At 48.4% G+C, this 20,954-nt stretch overlaps 1 protein-coding gene across 12 annotated transcripts in view; it reads left to right on the top strand.

Moving 5' to 3' along the window:
- The window catches only part of AGPAT3 (1-acylglycerol-3-phosphate O-acyltransferase 3), a 130,124-nt gene that overhangs the window by 95,417 nt on the left and 13,753 nt on the right, over window positions 1-20,954 (top strand). For all 12 annotated transcript variants that reach the window (XM_077119124.1, XM_077119116.1, XM_077119117.1 and 9 more), the window contains 4 exons: window positions 17,720-17,889; window positions 19,107-19,268; window positions 19,894-20,047; window positions 20,131-20,233. In XM_077119124.1, the coding sequence (XP_076975239.1) occupies window positions 17,720-17,889; window positions 19,107-19,268; window positions 19,894-20,047; window positions 20,131-20,233 (589 nt within the window). The remainder of the gene's footprint in view (window positions 1-17,719; window positions 17,890-19,106; window positions 19,269-19,893; window positions 20,048-20,130; window positions 20,234-20,954) is intronic.

Here is a 20,954-nt window from a genome sequence, read left to right as displayed (position 1 = left end):
TTTGTATAGGGTGTGAGATACGGGTCCTCTTTCATTCTTTTGCATATGGATATCCAGTTCTCTAGGCATCATTTATTGAAGAGACTGTTCTGTCCCAAATGAGTTGGCTTGACTGCCTTATCAAAGATCAAATGACCATAGATGAGAGGTTCTATATCTGAGCACTCAATTCAATTCCATTGGTCGATATATCTATCTTTATGCCAGTACCATGCTGTTTTGACCACCGTGGCTTCATAGTATGCCTTAAAGTCAGGCAGTGTGAGACCTCCAGCTTCGTTTTTTTTCCTCAAGATACTTTTAGCAATTCGGGGCACCCTGCCCTTCCAGATAAATTTGCTTATTGGTTTTTCTATTTCTGAAAAATAAGTTGTTGGGATTTTGATTGGTATTGCATTGAATCTTTAAATCATTTTAGGTAGAATTGACATCTTAACTATATTTAGTCTTCCAATCCATGAACACGGTATGCCCTTCCATCTATTTAGGTCTTCTGTGATTTCTTTTAACAGTTTCTTGTAGTTTTCTTTGTATAGGTCTTTTGTCTCTTTAGTTAAATTTATTCCTAAGTATTTTATTCCTTTAGATGCAATTGTAAATGGAATTCATTTCTTAATTTCCCCCTCAGCTTGTTCATTACTAGTATATAGAAACACTACAGATTTTTGAGTGTTGATCTTGTAACCTGCCACTTTGCTGTACTTATTAGCTCTAGTAGTTTTGCTGTGGATTTTTCAGGGTTTTCGATGTATATTATCATATCATCTGCAAACAGTGATAGTGTTGTAGTCTTTCAGCAACCCCTGCGAAATAAAATACGCGGACGCGGACACTTCCTGAGGAATGAGTCACACAGACACACACAGAAGACAGACAAGATGACTGCAGCCCCGAAGAGCTCCAGCTGCTTTAGTTTATATCATTTCTCATAGCTCTTTTGCTGACCAAGCCTGTTTTTTCAGTATATTACTCCCTTGTTCTCTTGTTACTTTCAATCTAGCCTCCCGGATATCTGGGTAGCAAAAAGGGAACATTCCATACTTTGTGTGCGAAAGTAGGAACAAAGCAAGTCTGTTTACAGACCATGTTCTTCCCCAGATAAGGCTCACAGCTGGGAGCTTGCTGTTTGCAGCAGACCTCCTCAAGGCCACTTTGAAGACAGTTACTCCCAATAAATTCCGCAGGTTTTCTATTAACCCTTTGGCTCCTACATGATAGTTTTACTTCTTCCTTTCCAATTTTGATGCCTTGTATTTCTTTTTCTTGTCTAATTGCTCTGGCTAGAACCTCCAACACAATGTTGAATAATAGTGGTGATAGTGGACATCCTTGTCTTGTTCCTGATCTTAGGGGGAAAGTTTTCAATTTTTCCCCATTGAGGATGATATTAGCTGTGGGTTTTTCATATATTCCCTCTATCATTTTAAGGAAGTTCCCTTGTATTCCTATCTTTTGAAGTGTTTTCAGCAGGAAAGGATGTTGAATCTTGTCAAATGCCTTCTCTCCATCAATTGAGATGATCATGTGATTTTTCTGCTTTGATTTGTTGATATGGTGTATTACATTAATTGATTTTCTTATGTTGAACCATCCTTGCATACCTGGGATGAATCCTACTTGGTCATGATGTATAATTCTTTTAATGTGTTGTTGGATACGATTTGCTAGAATTTTATTGAGGATTTTTGCATCTATATTCATTAGAGATTGGTCTGTAGTTTTCTTTTTTTGTAATATCTTTGCCTGGTTTTGGTATGAGGGTGATGTTGGCTTCATAGAATGAATTAGGTAGCTTTCCCTCCACTTCAATTTTTTTGAAGAGTTTGAGTAGGGTTGTTACTAATTCTTTCTGGAATGTTTGGTAGAATTCACATGTGAAGCCGTCTGGTCCTGGACTTTTCTTTTTGGAAAGCTTTTTAATGACTGATTCAATTTCTTTACTTGTGATTGGTTTGTTGAGGTCATCTATGTCTTCTTGAGTCAAAGTTGGTTGTTCATACCTTTCTAGGAACTTGTCCATTTCATCTACATTGTTGTATTTATTAGCATAAAGTTGTTCATAGTATCCTGTTATTACCTCCTTTATTTCTGTGAGGTCAGTGGTTATGTCTCCTCTTCCATTTCTGATCTTATTTATTTGCATCCTCTCTCTTCTTCTTTTTGTCAATCTTGCTAAGGGCCCATCAATCTTATTGATTTTCTCATAGAACCACCTTCTGGTCTTATTGATTTTCTCTATTGTTTTCATGTTCTCAATTTCATTTATTTCTGCTCTAACCTTTGTTATTTCTTTCCTTTTGCTTGCTTTGGGATTAGTTTGCTGTTCTTTCTCCAGTTCTTCCAAGTGGACAGTTAATTCCCGAATTTTTGCCCTTTCTTCTTTTTTGATATAGGCATTTACGGCAATAAATTTCCCTCTTAGCACTGCCTTTGCTGCGTCCCATAAGTTTTGATATGTTGTGTTTTCATTTTCATTCGCCTCGAGATATTTACTGATTTCTCTTGTAATTTCTTCCTTGACCCACTTGTTGTTTAAGAGTGTGTTGTTGAGCCTCCACGTATTTGTGAATTTTCTGGCACTCTGCCTGTTATTGATTTCCAACTTCATTCCTTTATGATCTGAGAAAGTGTTGTGTATGATTTCAGTCTTTTAAAATTTGTTGAGACTTTCTTTGTGACCCAGCATATGATCTGTCTTTGAGAATGATCCATGAGCACTTGAGAAAAAGGTGTATCCTGCTGTTGTGGGGTGTAATGTCCTATAAATGTCTGTTAAGTCTAGCTCATTTATTGTAATATTCAAATTCTCTGTTTCTTTATTGATCCTCTGTCTAGATGTTCTGTCCATTGATGAGAGTGGGGAATTGAAGTCTCCAACTATTATGGTAGACGTGTCTATTTCCATTTTCAGTATTTGCAGTGTATGCCTCACGTATTTTGGGGCATTCTGGCTCGGTGCATAAATATTTATGATTGTTATGTCTTGTTGTTGAATTGTTCTTTTTATTAGTAGATAGTATCCTTCTTTGTCTCTTTTAACTGTTTTACATTTGAAGTCTAATTTCTTGGATATTAGTATAGCTACTCCTGCTCTTTTATGATTGTTATTTGCATGAAATATCTTTTCCCAACCTTTCACTTTCAACCTATGTTTATCTTTGGGTCTAAGATGTGTTTCCTGTGGACAGCATATAGAAGGATCCTGTTTTTTAAAACATTCTGCCAGTCTGTGTCTTTTGATTGGGGAGTTCAGTCCATTAACATTTAGTGTTATTACTATTTGGGTAGTACTTTCCTCTACCATTTTGCCTTTTGTATTTTATATGTCATATCTAATTTTCTTTCTTTCTACACTCTTCTCCACACCTCTCTCTTCTTTTTGTATCTGTCTATAGTGCTCCCTTTAGTATTTCTTGCAGAGCTGGTCTCTTGGTCACAAATTCTCTCAGTGACTTTTTGTCCGAAAATGTTTTAATTTCTCCCTCATTTTTGAAGGACAATTTTGCTGGATATAGAATTCTTGATTGGCAGTTTTTCTCTTTTAATAATTTAAATATATCATCCCACTGTCTTCTTGCCTCCGTGGTTTCTGCTGAGAAAGCTACACATAGTCTTATTGGGTTTCCCTTGTATGTGATGGATTGTTTTTCTCTTGCTGCTTTCAAGATCCTCTCTTTCTCTTTGACCTCTGACATTCTAACTAGTAAGTGTCTTGGAGAACGCCTATTTGGATCTATTCTCTTTGGGGTGCACTGCACTTCTTGGATCTGTAATTTTAGGTCTTTCATAAGAGTTGGGAAATTTTCAGTGATAATTTCTTCCATTAGTTTTTCTCCTCCTTTTCCCTTCTCTTCTCCTTCTGGGACACCCACAACATGTATATTTGTGCGCTTCGTATTATCATTCAATTCCCTGATACCCTGTTCAAATTTTTCCATTCTTTTCCCTATAGTTTCTGTTTCTTTTTGGATTTCAGATGTTCCATCCTTCAGTTCACTGATTTTAACCTCTGTCTCTTGAAATCTACCATTGTAGGTTTCCATTATTTTTTTCATCTCTTCTACTGTATCTTTCATTCCCATAAGTTCTGTGATTTGTTTTTTCGGACGTTCCATTTCTTCTTTTTGTTCATTCCTTGCCTTCTTCATGTCCTCCCTCAATTCATTGATTTGGTTTTTGATGAGGTTTTCCATTTCTGTTCGTATATTCAGAATTAGTTGTTTCAGCTCCTATATCTCATTTGAACTATTGGTTTGTTCCTTTGACTGGGTCATATCTTCAATTTTCCTGCTGTGATTTGTTATTTTTTGCTGGCGTCTAGACATTAAATTACCTTAATTAGTTTATTTTGGAGATTCCTTTCACTTATCTTACCTAGGGTTTTCTTGCTAGATGAGTTTGTTGTCTATCTGTTCTTTGATCTTCAGTTCAGCTTTTTCTGGACCTCTAGCTTAAGTTTTGTTTTACAGAGGGTAATTTTTCAGTTCTTGTTTTCTTTTTTCTTGTCCTGCTTGTAAGGTGCCTTTTCCCTCCCCACCCTTAGGAGGGTCTACATAGGTATTACAGACTCCAGCTGGGTTTTCCCGGACTAAACTGGCCTCCTTTCGGGGGGAAGGAGTCACCTGCATCAGTTTTCCCTGAGGGTGAGACCCAGCAGGTTGAAAGACTTTCCTGTGGAGTCTCTGGGCTCTGTTTTTCTTATCCTGCCCAGTATGTGGCGCTTGTCTGTCTGCTGGTCCCACCAGCAAAAGATGTTGTGGCTCCTTTAACTTTGGAAGGCTCTCCCTGCTGGGGGCATGGTGGAGACAGAGCAGAGGTTGTAGGCTGGTTTTAATGGCTTCAAATTGCCAAGCCCTGGGGTCTGAATTCCTTGAGAGAGCGATTCCACCTGAGTTGCATTTCACCCCTCCCCTGGGGAAGGCTTAGGCGGGAGATAGCCCTGAAAGCAGCCTGTTTCTGCCTACGTCTGGGGCAGTTGCAGCCTGTGTAATCCCACCGCTGAATCCAGAGGCAGCCAAGCCTCCATAGAAACAGCCACAAAAGCCTCTGTTTCGTCCCCTTTCCTCTTTTTTGGTTAGCCCAATAGGCGACCTCTACCTTGACCAGTTTCGCCTGAGCTGGGGGCCTATTTTTAGTAGTCAGAATTTGTTTATTAATGCCACAATTGGTGTTTGGTTGGATTCAGTCCCTGCTACTGTTAGAGTCTCTTTTCTTTCCCTCCGGGAAGCCGCTTGTGGGGGAGGGGCGCCGGCCACCGAGGCTTGGGGAACTCACTGTTCTGGAGACTCACAGCCGGTCCAGCTGGTCCAAACTGGGGTACGCTGTGTGTCCGGTCACTATCGTGGCTCCGGGAGCTGTTCTGTACTGTTTCTGGTTATTTAGTAGTTGTTCTGGAGGACGAACTAAAACGCATACATTACTAAGCTGCCATCTTGGTCCCCTCTGTAGAATTGTTTGTAAGGTTAAAATGTATTGAATGAATTTTCATCAGATTAGACAAAGCTAAAGAGAGAATGTATGAATTGGACATAAATATGAAAAAGAATCACCTAGAGTCATTCAGAATAGAGACAAGGAGAGAAAATTTTTGAAATAGAAGTTATAAGATAGATGAATATAATGAGACAGTCTGTAAAATAGGTCCCCAACTTCTGTCCCAGGAGGAGAGAATAAAGGAGAAGCAACTTTGGAAAAGATGATGGCTGAGAACTTTCCTGCACTGATGAAAGCATGAGTCTGCAGAGACAGGAAGCCATTGTATTCTAAGCAGGGTAAATTAACAAAAATTCACATCAGGACACATCATAGTAAAATCACAAACTACCAGAGATGAAGAGATCTTAGAAATATCCAGAGAAGAAAACAGATTGCCTACAAAGGATCGATAGTAGACTAAAAGCAGTCTTCTTCAATGACAGTAGGAACCAGAAGACAGTGGAATATCTTCCATAAACTGAGAGACAATAATCACCAACGTAGAATTCCATACCCAGCAAAGTGATCTTTCAAGAATGAGCATGAATAAAACCTTTTTTATGTAAACAGAATTTGAAGGCATCCTTGACCATAGATCTTCTGCCTAAGAAATTTTTATGAGACACACCTCAGAAAGAATGAAAATAGTTATCAGTCTTAGTTGCAAGAAAGAATAGTAGGCAGAGGAATTGGTAATCCAAAAATGCTGAAGAATCATGTAAAGCTATAATGATGCCCAGTGTGTGAAGTTGAAAAAGATCTAAATACTATCTCAGGAATGGAAGAGAACAGGGTTGAGTTCATAGTTCTTGTGTTTGCAAGGAAGAAGGTTAAAGTTTTAACTTTAGACTTTAAAGAGTAGAAAAAGAAAAACCAAATTTAACTTTCAAGCCATTGGAAAAAAGAGAACTAAGAAAAAGACAAAATCAGTGTTTTAAAAAGGCAAGAAGGGAGATAAAAGCATAAAAACAAGAAAAATAGAAAGCAAGCAGTAAGATGGTATATCAGTATTCACAATAAAGAGTAACTGACCCACTTCGCTAGTTAGAAAATAGTAATTGTCATATTGGCTAGGAACTTGGAGCTCAGCCCTACACTGTCTAGGGGACCACACCCGGGGCTCAGTCTCTTGCAAGCAAGACAGTTGAGGTAGAAGTTGACTTCATTAGTCAGGGTTCTCTAGGGAAACAGAACCAGCAGGAAATACCTGTATATATGAGATTTTATAAAATTGTCTCATGCAACTGAGGATGCATGAGTCCAAATTCCATAGGGTAGGCCACGAGCTAACAGCTCTGATGAAGGTCTTCAACGAATCTCCCAGGAGAAGCTAGTTGGCTGAAGCAGAGAGAGAAATTCTCTCTTCAGATTTCTCCTTTAAAGCCTTTGACTGATTAGATTAAACATCACTAATTGCAGGAGGCACCCCCCTTAATTGCCTGCAGATGTAATCAGCCGTGATGCAATCCATGTGCTGATGATTTAATAAACCAACTTTGGTTTATTAACCAGCCACAGCATATCCTTGCATGTGAGGTTAGGCCAGTTACAACTGGGCACCATCACCTGGCCAAGTTGACTAATAAACCTCACTGTTAACAGGTTACCCCTTGTTAACTTGTCAGCTATATACAGCACCTTAACTTTAAACCACTTAATCTCTAAAGGGAACACAATAACATATTTTTCATCTATCAATACTCAACCATCCTGTGCACAACCAGAAATGCACTAAATCTCTCTCCAGAATAGGGTCAAGTCCTTGGGTAACATTCACTCTTAAACTTGATATTCTATAACTTTATAGCAGTACAACTTATGCCTTTTGATAAGGAGATAAGATAGAGAAGAAAACAAAGATATTTGTTTTATGTACAAACATATTTATAACAAAGCAAGAAAGAAATATTCATACCATTACAGTCCTCCTTTCTGTAACTGATCACATGGTCGTAGTTCATATTTATCACTACCTTCTTCCACTGCCCATTCCATGGTCCCTTTACCCTCAGCTGGCTGTGGTTCTTTGCCTGGTAAGGGACCCAAACCTTCATTCCTGAAGTTTCTGGGCCATTTGATAGTTCTGCCTAGATTGGGTTGTTGCACTTTTCTATTGACTTTAATCACAGGGCATGGTAATTCTAAAAGACATTCTAAGGGATCCAGGAAAACTCATTCTTTACCTCCATTATGTAGTTGCAGTCCTGTTTCCTCTTGATATCACCCCAGACAGAACAGTAATCCCCTTCTTTTCCTGTTGATTCATTGGCATGGGAAGCCCAAAGTGGCCAGATGGCAGTTGTAAGTTCTAGTACAGTGGAGTCATGGTTGTGTCTCCTGGTGGAAGTACTCCTCCTTTTGGAACTAAGACCTGTAGACCAGCAGAGCTTAAGGTTGCAGGGACAGTAAGCAGAAAAGTTTCTAGTGGCTCATTAGGAGTGGTAATAAGTGGACCCACTCCCATTTCCACCCCTTGATTCCTGGACCTGTGAATTCTGGTTATGGGGGAAATAGCACCGTAGAATGGATGCGAATTCACAGCATATACGACCTCCTGGAGAACATTGCCCCAGCCCTGCAAGGTATTGCCACCTCGTTGGCACTGTAATTGAGTCTTCAAAAGGTATTCAGGAGTACACAGGTGGTTCAGTGGTAGAATGGTAGAATGCTTGCCTGCCATGCAGGAGACCTGGGTTTGATTCTCGGCTCATACACTCCTCCCCACCCCAAAATTCCACTGCTCCATCAACCCAGTTGCCTCTGGATGATGAGGAACATGGTAAAACCAGAGAATTCCTGAGCATGTGCCCATTCCAGCACTTGATTTGCTGTGAAGTGGGTTCCTTAATTAGAAGCAATGCTGGGTGAAATACCATGATGGTGGATAAGGCATTCCATAAGTCCACGGATGGTAATTTTGGCAGAAGCATTGCGTGCAGGGAAAGCAAACCCATATCCAGAGTATGTGTCTATTCCAGTTAGAACAAATCGCTGCCCCTTCCGTGAAGGGGGTGGTCCAGTGTAATCAACCTGCCACCAGGTGGCTGGCTGGTCACCTGGGGGAATGGTGCCATATCGGGGCTGAGTGTGGGTCTCTGCTGCTGGCATATTGGGCACTCAGCAGTAGCTGTAGCCAAGTCAGCCTTGGTGAGTCAAAGTCCATGTTGCTGAGCCCATGCATAACCTCCATCCCTACCACCATGACCACTTTGTTCATGAGCCCATTGGGTAATGGCTGGAGTGGCTAGGGAAAGAGACTGACTGGTATCCACAGAACGGGTCATCTTATCCACTTGATTATTAAAACCTTCATCTGCCAAAGTCACCCTCTGGTGCGCATTCACATGGGACAGAAATAGCTTCATGTTTTTAGCCCACTCAGAAAGTTCCATCCACATACCTCTTCCCCAGACCTCTCTATCACCAATTTTCCAATCATGTTCCTTCTAGCTCCTTGACTATCCAGCCAAACCATTAGCAACAGATCATGAATCAATATACAAATGCACTTCTGACCAGTTCTCCTTCCAAGCAAAATCAACAACCAGATAAATTGCTTGAAGTTCTGCCCACTGGGAGAATTTCCCCTCACCACTGTCCTTAAAGGACATCCCAGAACAGGGTTGTAGCACTGCAGCTGTCCACTTCTGGGTGTTTCCTGCATATTATGCAGAACCATCTGTAAACCAGGCCCAAGTTTTCTCTTTCTCAGTCAACTGAGTGTAGGGTACTCCCCAAGAGGTCATAGCTCTGGTCTGGGAAAGAGAAGGTAATGTGGCAGGAGTAGGGGCCATGGGCATTTGGGAACTTCCTCTTGTAACTTACCTGTGCCTTCAGGACCTGCTCTGGTCCTATCTCGTATATACCATTTCCATTTTACAATAGAGTGCTGCTGTGCACGCCCAGCTTTATGGCTTGGTGGGTCAGACACATCCAGCTCATGATAGGCAGCTCAGGTCTCATGGTAACTTGGTGGCCCAAGGTTAAGTGTTCGATCTCTACTAAGGCCCAGTAGCAGGCCAAAAGCTGTTTCTCAAAAGGAAAGTCGTTATCTGCAAAGGACAGTAAGGCTTTACTCCAAAATCCTAATGGCCTGTTGTGATTCTCCTATAGGGGCCTGCCAAAGGCTCCAAACAGCATCTCTATTGACCACTGAAGCTTTCAGCACCATTGAATCTGCTGGACCATATGGCCCAAGTAGCAGAGCAGCTTGCACAGCAGTGTGGACATGTCACAGAGCCTCCTCTTGTTCAGGTCTCCACTCAAAACTAGCACCTTTTCTGGTCACTCAGTAAATGGGCTGGAGTAGCACACCCAAATGAGGAATATGTTGTCACCAAAATCCAAATAGGCCAACTAGGTGGCGTGCCTCTTTTTTTAGTTGTAGGAGGGGCCAGATGGCGTATCCTTCACCATAGAAGGGATATCTCGACATGCCCCACACCACTGGACACCTAGAAATTTCACTGAGGTGGGAGCCCCCTGTATTTTTGTTGGATTTATCTCCCATCCCCTGACATACAAATTCATTACCAATAAATCTAGAGTAATTGCTACTTCTTGCTCACTAGGTCCAATCAGCATGATATCATCAATACAATGGGCCACTGTGATGTCTTGTGGGAGGGAAAAACGATCAAGGTCCCTGCAGACAAGATTGTGACATAGGGCTAGAGAGTTGATATACCCCTGAGGTAGGACAGTGAAAGTATATTGCTGACTTTGCCAGCTGAAAACAAACTGTTTCTGGTGGTCCTTACTAACAGGTATTGAGAAAAAAGCATTTGCCAGATGAATAGCTGTATACCAGGTATAAGGTGATGTGTTGATTTGCTCAAACAGTGATACTACACCTGGAGCAGCAGCTGCAATTGGAGTCACCACCTGGTTAAATTTATGATAATTCACTGTCATCCTCCAAGACTCATCTGTTTTCTGCACAGGCCAAATAGGAGAGTTGAATGGGGATGTGTTGGGAATCACCACCCCTGCATCCTTCAAGTCCTTGAGTAGCACTAATCTCTGCAATGCCTCCAGGAATCCTGGAGGTATTGCTTCTGATTCATTTTGCTAGGCAGGGGTAGTTCTAGTGGCTTCCGCTTGGCCTTTCCCACCATAATAGCCTACACTCAGTGAGTCAGGGAAGCAATGTGGGGATTCTGTCGGTTGCTGAGTATGTTGATTTCAATTATGCATTTTGGAACTGGGGAAATGACCACAGAATGAGTCTGGGGACCCACTGTGAGATGGACTTGAGCTAAAACTCCATTGATCATCTGGCCTCCATAAGCCCCTACACATACTGGTGGACCAGAGTGATGTTTTAGGTCCTCTGGAATTAATGTCACTTCTGAGCCAGTGTCCAATAATTCCAAAAATATCTGATTATTTCCTTTTCCCCTGTTCATAGTCACCCTGGTAAAAGGAGTAGGTCTCCTTGGGGAAGGCTGCAGGGAAGGTTAACAGTGTAAATTTTGGGCAGTGTAACAGGGTGCTTCTTCAGGGGTACCCATTGCTCCCCTCATTCAAGGGACTCAAGGTCTATAAACTATTTCAAGTCTGGGAATTGGTTAAGGGGCCAAGACTCTCTGTTTTTTTTGGAATTTATTTTGTTCCCTTGACCTAGAACTCTTCTGCTTATACAGATCAAACAAGAATTTAGTAGACTGCCCATGTAATTTATTTCTAGATACCCCGTGTGAGTCAGTGCCACAAGTCTGTGTGAGACAGATTGTTTTGACTGCTGCTTTGAGTCGGCTGTCCATTGTGGTGGCCACATCCACCTTGTCTGTGGTGATTAACTGTTGACACACAGCTTCTGCCAACTTGGGATCTGGTCATCCCCATTGTGTTTAAGGATTCCAGCTCAGTGGCAGCAGTTCCCACAGTAATATCCGACCTACAGAGAAGTGCAACCACAGAGCTCTTCAGGGGTGATGGTGCTAGTCTCACAGGTTTATTCCTCAAAATCCTGGTAAAAGGTGCATCCTCTGGACATTCTTGGGGTGTAAGAGCAGGCTTTGCGTGATAAATCCACTCTAACATTCCAATCTCTCTAAGCCTCTGGATCCCCTCATCTACATTATACCAGGGCAGTGCTGGCATTTCAACCTCAGGTAATGTCGGCCACCTTTTGATCCACGTTTCAACCAACCACCCAAACAAACTGTTAATACCTTTTCTAACCGCTCGAGCTATGACATTGAATGTAGAATCTCTGCTTAGTGGGCCCATATCAATAAATTCAGCTTGATCCAACTTTATATTCTTCCCACCATTATCCCACACCCTTAAAATCCATTCCCGCACATGTTCCCCTGATTTCTGTCTACATAAATGGGAAAACTCATGCAGTTCTTTTGGAGTGTAACGTACCTCCTCATGGGCCACACTCTGTATCTCACATTTTGGGGCCTGTTGGGACTTGACTCAGTTATATCTTGAAGTAAAGAGGGGTGTGCTGGAGGTGGGTCATGAAAAGAATTAGAAGTGTCTTTCAAGGCAACTACCTCAGTTTCATATGGTGAAAAAGAACTAATATCTCCAGAGGAGTAAGTGCTGTATCCCCGCAAGAGGTGGTTAAAAGTTTAGCAGGAACTGAAGCGTCCGTCTCTTTAGGTTGAAGCCAAATGGCAGACTCCAAGGGTAGACTGCAGTTCAGAAGCTGTCTTCTCAGGGCAGGCTGGAGGGTGGGGGTGGGTGGCTGTCTCCTCAGGGCAGCCCATTACAGGTCTGTCTAGCAAAAACTCAGCAGAATCCAGGGGCCCAGTGTCCCCACTGCCATTATTTTCAACCCATATGTCCCCATTCCAAGTTTCAGGATCCCCCTTTTCCAATCAAAGCCCTTACTTTAACAGCTCTTTAAAAACCTTAAAGTTGGACATTTGAGTTTATGTTGTAAATCCTATACTCACACATTGAGATTCTGGGTTTGCAACCACAGGAAATAAGATTTTCTTTCAGGGCACACATGGAAACTTTTATATCTTTCATACAGTGTTGAAGTTGCAAGTTTGAAGCCTTCAGCTCATCCCTCACTCTTATAACTATTCAATGCATCTAAGAACAACTAGCCAACATCATTACCTTCTAACTCCACAAAACTCTATTAAGGTGTCAAAAACACTGCCATCCAAGTGTGATTAGGAGAATCTGTGATATTTTGCATGTTTTGCCAACTCATGCCATGGACTATCAGTGCCATCTTTATTATTGGAGTGGAAATAGATTCATTAGTGCCTTTGAATTTAATCAGAGTAGAGAACCAATTGTAAAAACCCATTTTTAAGATTTGGTTTCTCAAGAACCAGTCCCAGGGCAGTGGTGGTGCAGTGGCAGAGTTCTCACCTGCCATGCTGGAGACCTGGTTTCAACTCCCAATGCCTGCCATGTAGAAAAAAAAAAAGGAACCAGTCCCAGTGCCAAGTTGCACAGTTCCCTAGGGAAACAGAACCAACAGGGGATATCTATAAATAGATTTTATGAAAGTGTCTCAAGCAACTGTAGGGATGCAAGAGTCCAAATCCTGAGGGCAGGCTGGAGGGCTGGCAGCCTGATAAGGTCTTCAGTGAATTCCCCCAGGAGAGGCTGGCTGTCTTCTGAATCTTCCTTTAAAACTTTTGACTGATTAGATTAAATGTCACTCACTGCAAAAGAAGCTCTCCTTAGCCATAGATGCAGTCAGCCTGCTGATGACTCAATAAACCAGCCATGAAATGGCCTTGCAGTAGCAGTTAGGCCAGTTCTTACCTGACCAGATAACTGGGCACAATCCCCTGGCTAAGTTGACACCTGAATTTAACCATCACATTGATGGGTTAATGTGAGGTCCTCTATATTTGGGACTTTAAAAACACACATGAAATAAAGAAGAAATTAAAGTACTTAGAATTGAAAAACCAGGGAAATACCAAGTTGAATTTATACTAAGAATGCAAGGATGGTTTAACAGATTAATGAAGAAAGAAAAAAAAAACTATCTCAATAAACGGGGTAAGGGCATTTGATAAAATTGGTTACCATTTATGATTTCTTTAAAAAAAACTCTTAGCAAATCAAGAATAGAAAGGAGTCTCCTTAATCTGATAGAATATCTTTTTTTTTTTTAAAGCTACAACAAATATCATACTAAGTGAGGACATGTTAGAAACATTCCTTTTAAAATCAGGAGCATGTCAAGGATGCTTGTTGTTCAACTTATAGCTGGAGGTCTAAGACCACACAAGGAGATAGGAAATACAGGTACTAAAGACATGAGATTTGGTGAAGAATGACTAAAATTCATTAGCAGACGATATGGAAATGTGGGCTGTTGACTAGACAGACCCAAAACTGTTTGTTTCCCAGATTGGGGGTTAAAATGGAATTTGGTCCCCACCTCACCTTTTTCTTTACAAAATCATTGTAGATGTATTGCAGTTTTAAAGGTAAAATTCAGAACTTTAAATCCCATAAAAGAAAATTCAGGCTTGGGGGAAAGGCCAGTCTCCTTAGGAGATGCATGCTGAGGGCTGCACAGCTGTAGCGCCCACAGTGCCTGAGGCGTCCCCTGCAGTGTCGTGGCATCTGAGGCGTCCTCTCTGTAGCATGCACACAGCCCTTGTGCAATAAAACTGCTGACGGCTGAGCTTGGGCCGTGCCTCTGTGGCTGCTCCTCATCTCCATGGCTGTTCCTCGTCCCTGTGACTACTCCTCATCTCTCTGGCTGTTCCTTGTTGCTGGTGCTCCCCGTCTCTGTGGGTGCTCCCCGTCTCTGTGGCCGTTCCCCATCTCTCTGGGGCTGCTGCTTGTCATTTTCCTTCTAAAGTTCCTTGAGGGTTTTCATACTGGAACAGCGCGAACTTCCTGCTGGGTGAGCGTGACCTCTCAGCGTCACCACCCACGGTTTTCCTGCAGTGAGCAGTGGTGCATGCTGACACGCCTTAGACACGTCAGGAGAAAGCGGCTGCTTGTTGGGGACGATGACTGTCAGACTCTGACCACACGTGGTAATACTGTGTGCTCTCAGTACTAGTTACTCGTTGTTTGTGCAAAAGGCCAGCTCTCTGAAGCACCTGGTCTCGTGTTGAGGTCACACGGTGGTGGTCCTGTGTGCGCAGCCCTGAGGCTGGGGGTTCTGGGTGTAGGCAGTTCTGAGTCTGGCGCGAGCTCGGTGGGTGGTGACCGGGTCTGGCCATGGCTGTGGGTGTGCAGTGCTTCCCCGCAGTGTGCACAGATGTGTGGCTGACTGCTGCATGCCCAGCTCATGTTGAAAAGATGCTCGTGGGCGCTGCCTCCCTTCCCAGAGGCTGGAAGAGGCCAGGGCAGGAGTGTGAGCCTGCATGGACCGTTTTAGACAAGAGGAACAGAGAACCCTTTCTCCATTTGGGGTGGGGGGCACAGAGGTCACTGCTGAAGAGACTGGGTTGTTCCCACAGGGTTAGGCAGGCGGGTGTGGAGGGGCTGGGCCCACCTTGGGCCCTGCTGATGTGGGGATGCTCCACTTTCGCATGTTTCCCCTTTGCGTAGAGTAGCAGTTTCCCTGTGTCGCAGGGAGCTGGGCAGCGAGAGTGGGAGCCCCAGTGTCATTTCTGAATAGCCCTGAGCCACAGTCTCGCCTGCAGCTCTTGTCCGCCCTGTTCTGGGGCCTCCCGGATGCCCAGTGGCTTCCACCTTATTTGTTGGCCAAGGTGGCTGACGGGTCCCAGTCGCGGGCTGTTGGGTCCAGGAGGGGCTGTAAGGTCCCCCCAGGGGGAGCTGTTGGGCCCCAGGGGGTGCTGTTGGGACCCCGTGGAGGGGCTGTTGGGACCCCGTGGAGGGGCTGTTGGGGCCTGGGGGGGCTGTTGGGACAGGGGGAGCTGTCAGGCCCCAGGGGGGCTGTCCGGCTGAGCTGGCTCCCTGCTGACTTGGCTGTGGTTTACATGTAACTGAAGTGCAGCTTTCTGTAAGAGGTTTAAAGTCACCTGCTTCTCAGCTGGGTTACAATCATTAAATAACGGGATTTGCAGAGTGGGCGTACAGTGCTCAAGAATGGTTCCTGTGTTCCTGAGTTGTGACTTTTTTAATCAGTGGTTGGGAAGGACAGGACCCTCCTAGCTCCGTGTGACCAGGGCAGCATGCATTTGAGCAACAGGAGCAACAGAAAGAGCTGAGTGCTGGCCCCGGAGGCAGCCCCCAGCCCTTCCTCGGGCTTCCCCTCTGTGCTGCCTGCCTGAGGACGAGGGCTGGCGGGAGACGCGGAGGCCAGGTGTGCACCGCAGCTGGTGAAGCACTGCCTTCCCTGCTGCTCCGCCCGCGGGGACAGCGGGTTCCAGGGCGGGGTGCGGCGTGTTGGCTGAGCGTGTGGCGCAGGGTTTGCCCGCGGAGTCCACTCACACGCACTCGGCTCCTTTTCCTTCCTCACCGTGGATGTCTGCAGCCCATTCCGGGGCACGGCCCGGGAGCTAGGTGCCAGCGCTCACCTGCCTGTGGGCGCTGCCGGGGTCCTGGGGTCCCCTTGGGGCGGAGGCGCAGGATCCCCTCTCCTGAGACTCTGTGCAGCACTCCTGACTGCCGGACCAGCGCGTGGTGGAGACGCAGGTGTCCGGCCAGTGAAAACTGCTGGGGAGGTGCTCCCGCCACCACCCTCCCCAGCTGCTGACAGTCGGTGCAACGACGCGCCCCATAGCCTGCAGGGACTGCGCAGGGCATGGACACAAGTCCCATTCATGCAAGAATTGACCCTCCTGCAGCCACCCCGTGATGACACCTGGCCTCCAGCAGGATCATTGCCAGGGCACGACGGTGGGTGGGGGGTATTTAGGTGTGGCCCATGTGAGCGAGATGTGCGGGTCACCCAGGAGAAGACACCAGTTCACTTCCCTGCGGTGGTCTTGGCTGCAGCCGGCTGTCCCCACATCTGTGGGCCCACAGCCTACAGCTCAGGGGTGGGAGTAGCTTGTTGGCTGAGCATCTACCGGGGGCACCCCAAGCCCCTCCAAGAGCCTTCAGCCGGTCCCCACAGGTGAGGAGTGGCCAAAGATGGCGCACTGGGGAGGGAGCCGCATCTCCCACCCATGGGGCAGCTCCTCAGGAGAGGGGTGGGTTGCACGGGCCTCACCCCTCCTTGTTGTCCCCGGACCTGTGGAGCAGCTGCCCTCATCGCCATTGTAAATGGGGGCGCCAAGCCCCGGGAATGGGGATTTCTCTAGAACACAGAGCAGGTGCGGTGTCGCGCACGGAAGGCGCAGCTAGACTCGGGGAGACCTGCGCTGCTGGGCCGCGAGGCCGCCCCCGGGACACCTGCTGTGGGGGCCCCCTTGGGGTCTCCCAGGCCGTCCCTCCGCTGCACGCTCTGTATCCGGTCCCCCGCCGCGCGGGAAGTGCTGAGTCCGAGGAGGACTGGCAGGCTTAGCACCGTGGCCCTCTCCCATGTCGTGACCGGGAAGGTGTGTGCCTCGGGTCTCTGCGCGGATGCGGGGCACACAGCCGCCAGCTTTGTCCTCAGGCTCGGAGCTGTCCGTGCCGCCCCGGGCTGGGAAGGTCCACTGTACCCGCCAGGGCCCTGGCCGCACGTGGGGAACTGACTGGAGATGGGGGCCCATCCGAGGAGGCCGAGACCCGCGCTGCTCCCTGACTCCCCTGGCGCGGGAAGGGCAGGAGGCTTGCGGTGGGCTGTCCTGGGGGTGGGGGCTACTCATGTCAGTTTTGTCTTTTTAAATAGGATAAACATCTGTAACACCCGAGAGCACTGGGGAGAAAAATCACCATAATTCCACTGCATTGTTAACTATTTTCATTTTTAAAACTTTCAGTTCTACAGACACGCTGTATTGTACCCTGTTTCCCACACGATAGAGTAAATGTTTTGGTCTTTTTACGCAGTCCTGCAAGTGTCGCACCCCTGGCCTTGGGCTTTCCCTAACCCGGCTGAGCATGGCATGGAAGGAAATGGAAAGATGTAGGTAGAAAATGATAGTTTCCCACTTCCATTTCTTCTACTACTCTGCAGACTAAAATAGGTCCATTTTTGTTCCCCCGACTTGCTTAGAGGAGGCAACTGTACTTGTGGAAAACATACTTTATGAAATCTAGGCCATCAAAACTGTTTTCTAGCAGAACACTCCCTTCTTGGTGATACGTTGACTGAAAGCCGCACCCTGCTCTGTGCCTCTCGGGTCGGGTCATGACCTGTGCCCTGACCCATGAGCCAGCAGGTGCCACACTCCACCATGGCGCCTGGGGGTGTGGGGCCCTGCCACCGACTGCCCTTCCCCTCTGTCCGCAGAGCTGGTCATGCTCCTGGAGTGGTGGTCTGGCACGGAGTGCACCCTGTTCACGGACCAGACCACGGTGGACTGCTTTGGGAAGGAACATGTGGTCATCATCCTGAACCATAACTTCGAAATCGACTTCCTCTGTGGATGGACAATGTGTGAGCGGTTTGGCGTGCTGGGGGTGAGCACAGGGACAGGTGACCCCGGAGGTACTGGGGGTGAGCACGGGGACAGGTGACCCCGGAGGTGCTGGGGGTGAGCACAGGGACAGGTGACCCCAGAGGTACTGGGGGTGAGCACGGGGACAGGTGACCCCGGAGGTGCTGGGGGTGAGTCTAGGGACAGGTGACCCCGGGGGTGCTGGGGGCGAACCCAGGGGCAGGTGACCCCGGGGTGCTGGGGGTGAGCCCAGGGGCAGGTCACCCCGGAGGTGCTGGGGGTGAGCACAGGGACAGGTGAACCCGGGGGTGCTGGGGGTGAGATCAGGGACAGGTGACCCTGGAGGTGCTGGGGGTGAGTCTAGGGACAGGTGACCCCGGGGGTGCTGGGGGCGAACCCAGGGACAGGTGACCCCGAGGTACTGGGGGTGATCCCAGGGGTGCTGGGGGTGAACCCAGGGACAGGTGACCCCAGAGATACTGGCTAGGCGTGGCTCCCATGCCTGAACGTTCCTGCTCTGGGTCCTTGTCACTGGCGTTTCCCTAACCCCTCCTGGGAGGTGTTTTGTCTGCGGGGCAGCCCCTGCTGTTAGCCCTTTCTCATCCTTCCCTTTTCCAACTCATACCACTGGCACTGCAGCACCCACCAAGCAGCCAGGTGGCTGAGCTCCCTCAGGTGGCATTTAAGCTACAGCACTGGGACAGGTGGGGACGTCCTGTGCAGCCTTCCTTTTGTAGAGTGCAGGGTTCCTAAACCACCCTGGGGAGCTTCTGGCACCTGAAGACCCAGCAGGGACCTGGGAGTCCATTGGCACCATTGGCACCCTGGGGCTCCCTCGCACCCTGGGGGGTTGCCCACTGCTGATCATGGCCAAGCCACAGCTCTCTGGTCTGTAGAACGCAGTGTATACACATCAGGACTCCTGACACGCGCACGTTCACAAAGTGCCATTCCATGTGAGTGCACACTCATATCAGGGCTCCTGACACACAGGCGGTCCCAGTCCATGTGAGTGCACACTCGCACATCAGGGCCTCTCCCCTCTTCACTGTGGGGACCCCAAAGCCCCAAGTCCATGACCTGCACAGCACACCCTCTGGTGCATCCCTGGAGAGGCTGCCCATGAGCCCGCCTGGCCGCTGCCCCCTGGCACTTCTGCCCTGGTCCCCCCCAAGCCCGCCCTGGATTTCTGTCTCTGATTCTGACATTCAGGTCATTGGCATCTTCTCCTCTCTTCAGAGCTCCAAAGTCCTCGCTAAAAAGGAGCTGCTGTACGTTCCCCTCATTGGCTGGACATGGTACTTTCTGGAGATCGTGTTCTGCAAACGGAAATGGGAGGAGGACAGGGACACGGTGATCGAGGGTCTGCGCCGCCTGGCCGACTACCCCGAGTACATGTGGGTGAGTGGGCCGCGCAGGCCGCAGGGGCACTCCGCCTGGTTTAGCTTCACTCGCAGGTCTGGCTTCATCACCTGGCAAGATGGGTCCTCCCCTCAGCCCCTAAATGTGTCCAGGCGCATGGCTGGGAGAGGGAGCCCTTCCCGGTGGCCGCTGCACCTGCTCGGTTGGGACCCAGGGGTTCCCCTCCAAGAAAAGGAGTTGGAGCTGCGGCACAGCAAGGACACCCTGAGGTGTTCCCGCTCAGGCTTAGACTCCCGGAGCTGGTCAGTCCCAGGGCTGCGGACGTAGGTGTCCTCCCCTAGCAGCCCTGCCCACTTGTGATGTCCACACCGGTGGCAGCATGGCTGGGACGGGCCCAGAAAGGGGGTCGCCCCTGCAGAGGGAGTGTGAAGGGACGACAGGGGCTCAGGAGCCGGACACCCCCCCCCCCGGGGACCACTGTCTCTGGACGGGTCTGCCCCATTTCCTGAGCACACCTGAGAGCCGTTCTCTCTGGGCGAGGGCTGTGGCCGGCTGAGAAGAAACGGCTTTTGTTTCACGCGCCGCCACGGCTGGCCCAGGGCTTTGGCTTGGCCAGTCGGGAGCAGGCGGTCAGTGGGCACGACCTGTCCCCCTTGTGCCCTAGTTCCTGCTGTACTGCGAGGGCACCCGCTTCACCGAGACCAAGCACCGGGTCAGCATGGAGGTGGCGGCTGCCAAGGGGCTGCCCCCGCTCAAGTACCACCTGCTGCCGCGGACCAAGGGCTTCACCACTGCCGTGCAGTGCCTGCGTGGGACCGGTAGGCCACGTGCGGTGGCCGGGGGGGGGGGGGCGGGGGGCAGGGGGCGGGGGAGGGCGCTCACCTGCTCACTTTCCCCGCAGTCGCCGCCGTCTACGACGTGACCCTGAACTTCAGGGGCAACAAGAACCCTTCCCTGCTCGGCATCCTCTACGGGAAGAAGTATGAGGCCGACATGTGCGTGAGGTCAGCGCTGCCTGCCCCACTCCAGGCCCCGCCCCTGCCCCAGTCTGGCCCCGCCTATCCTCAGGCCCCGCCCCTTCCCCAGCCTGGTCCCACCCTGCTCCGTGCACTACCCCAGACCCACTGACCCCAGCCTCTCCAGTCCTTCCTGCGCCTGTCCCCCACCCCTGCCCCTGGGCCCCTCTCCCTCTCAGTGGAGGTGGAAAACCATCTCACCTGAGGAGAAGAAGGAGCCAGGCGGCTGTCCCTCCCACGCCCTCCTAGGGTGTAAGGTCACAGGCCTGAGGCGCTGCCCAGCCCCAACCACCCCCTTTCCCGCCTCCGGCCAGGCCCCCTTTGTTAGGCGTGCCTAGCTGGAGGTAGTTAAGACCTTCCCGTCCAGGGGAGGCTGGCCTGAGAGCCCTTTCTAGCAGCACCCAGAGTGCCCGAGAGGACACTGTTCTGGGCACCCAAAGGACGGAGCGGCTGGTGTCCCCGGGAGGAAGCCCCAGAGGCTTCTGGGAGGAGGTGGCCTGTGGGCTGACATGGACATGGACCAGGGTTGTCTCGGGCATGACAAGGATAAGCTGTGCCAGCCTGGGTATCCAGGCGGCCTCCCTTCCGATGCCATAGGTGGCAGGGTCCGTTCCCCACTGCACCCCCCACCCTCAGGCCAGCACCCCAGCCCCGGACCCCGGCCTGGCCACATCCCCCAGCGGAGCGCTCAGTCTGTCCTGCTTGGACC

The sequence above is a fragment of the Tamandua tetradactyla genome, chromosome 10 (genome assembly GCF_023851605.1).
Source record: "Tamandua tetradactyla isolate mTamTet1 chromosome 10, mTamTet1.pri, whole genome shotgun sequence".
Lineage (NCBI taxonomy): Eukaryota > Metazoa > Chordata > Mammalia > Pilosa > Myrmecophagidae > Tamandua > Tamandua tetradactyla.
This window is presented reverse-complemented; position numbering and strand designations above follow the sequence as displayed.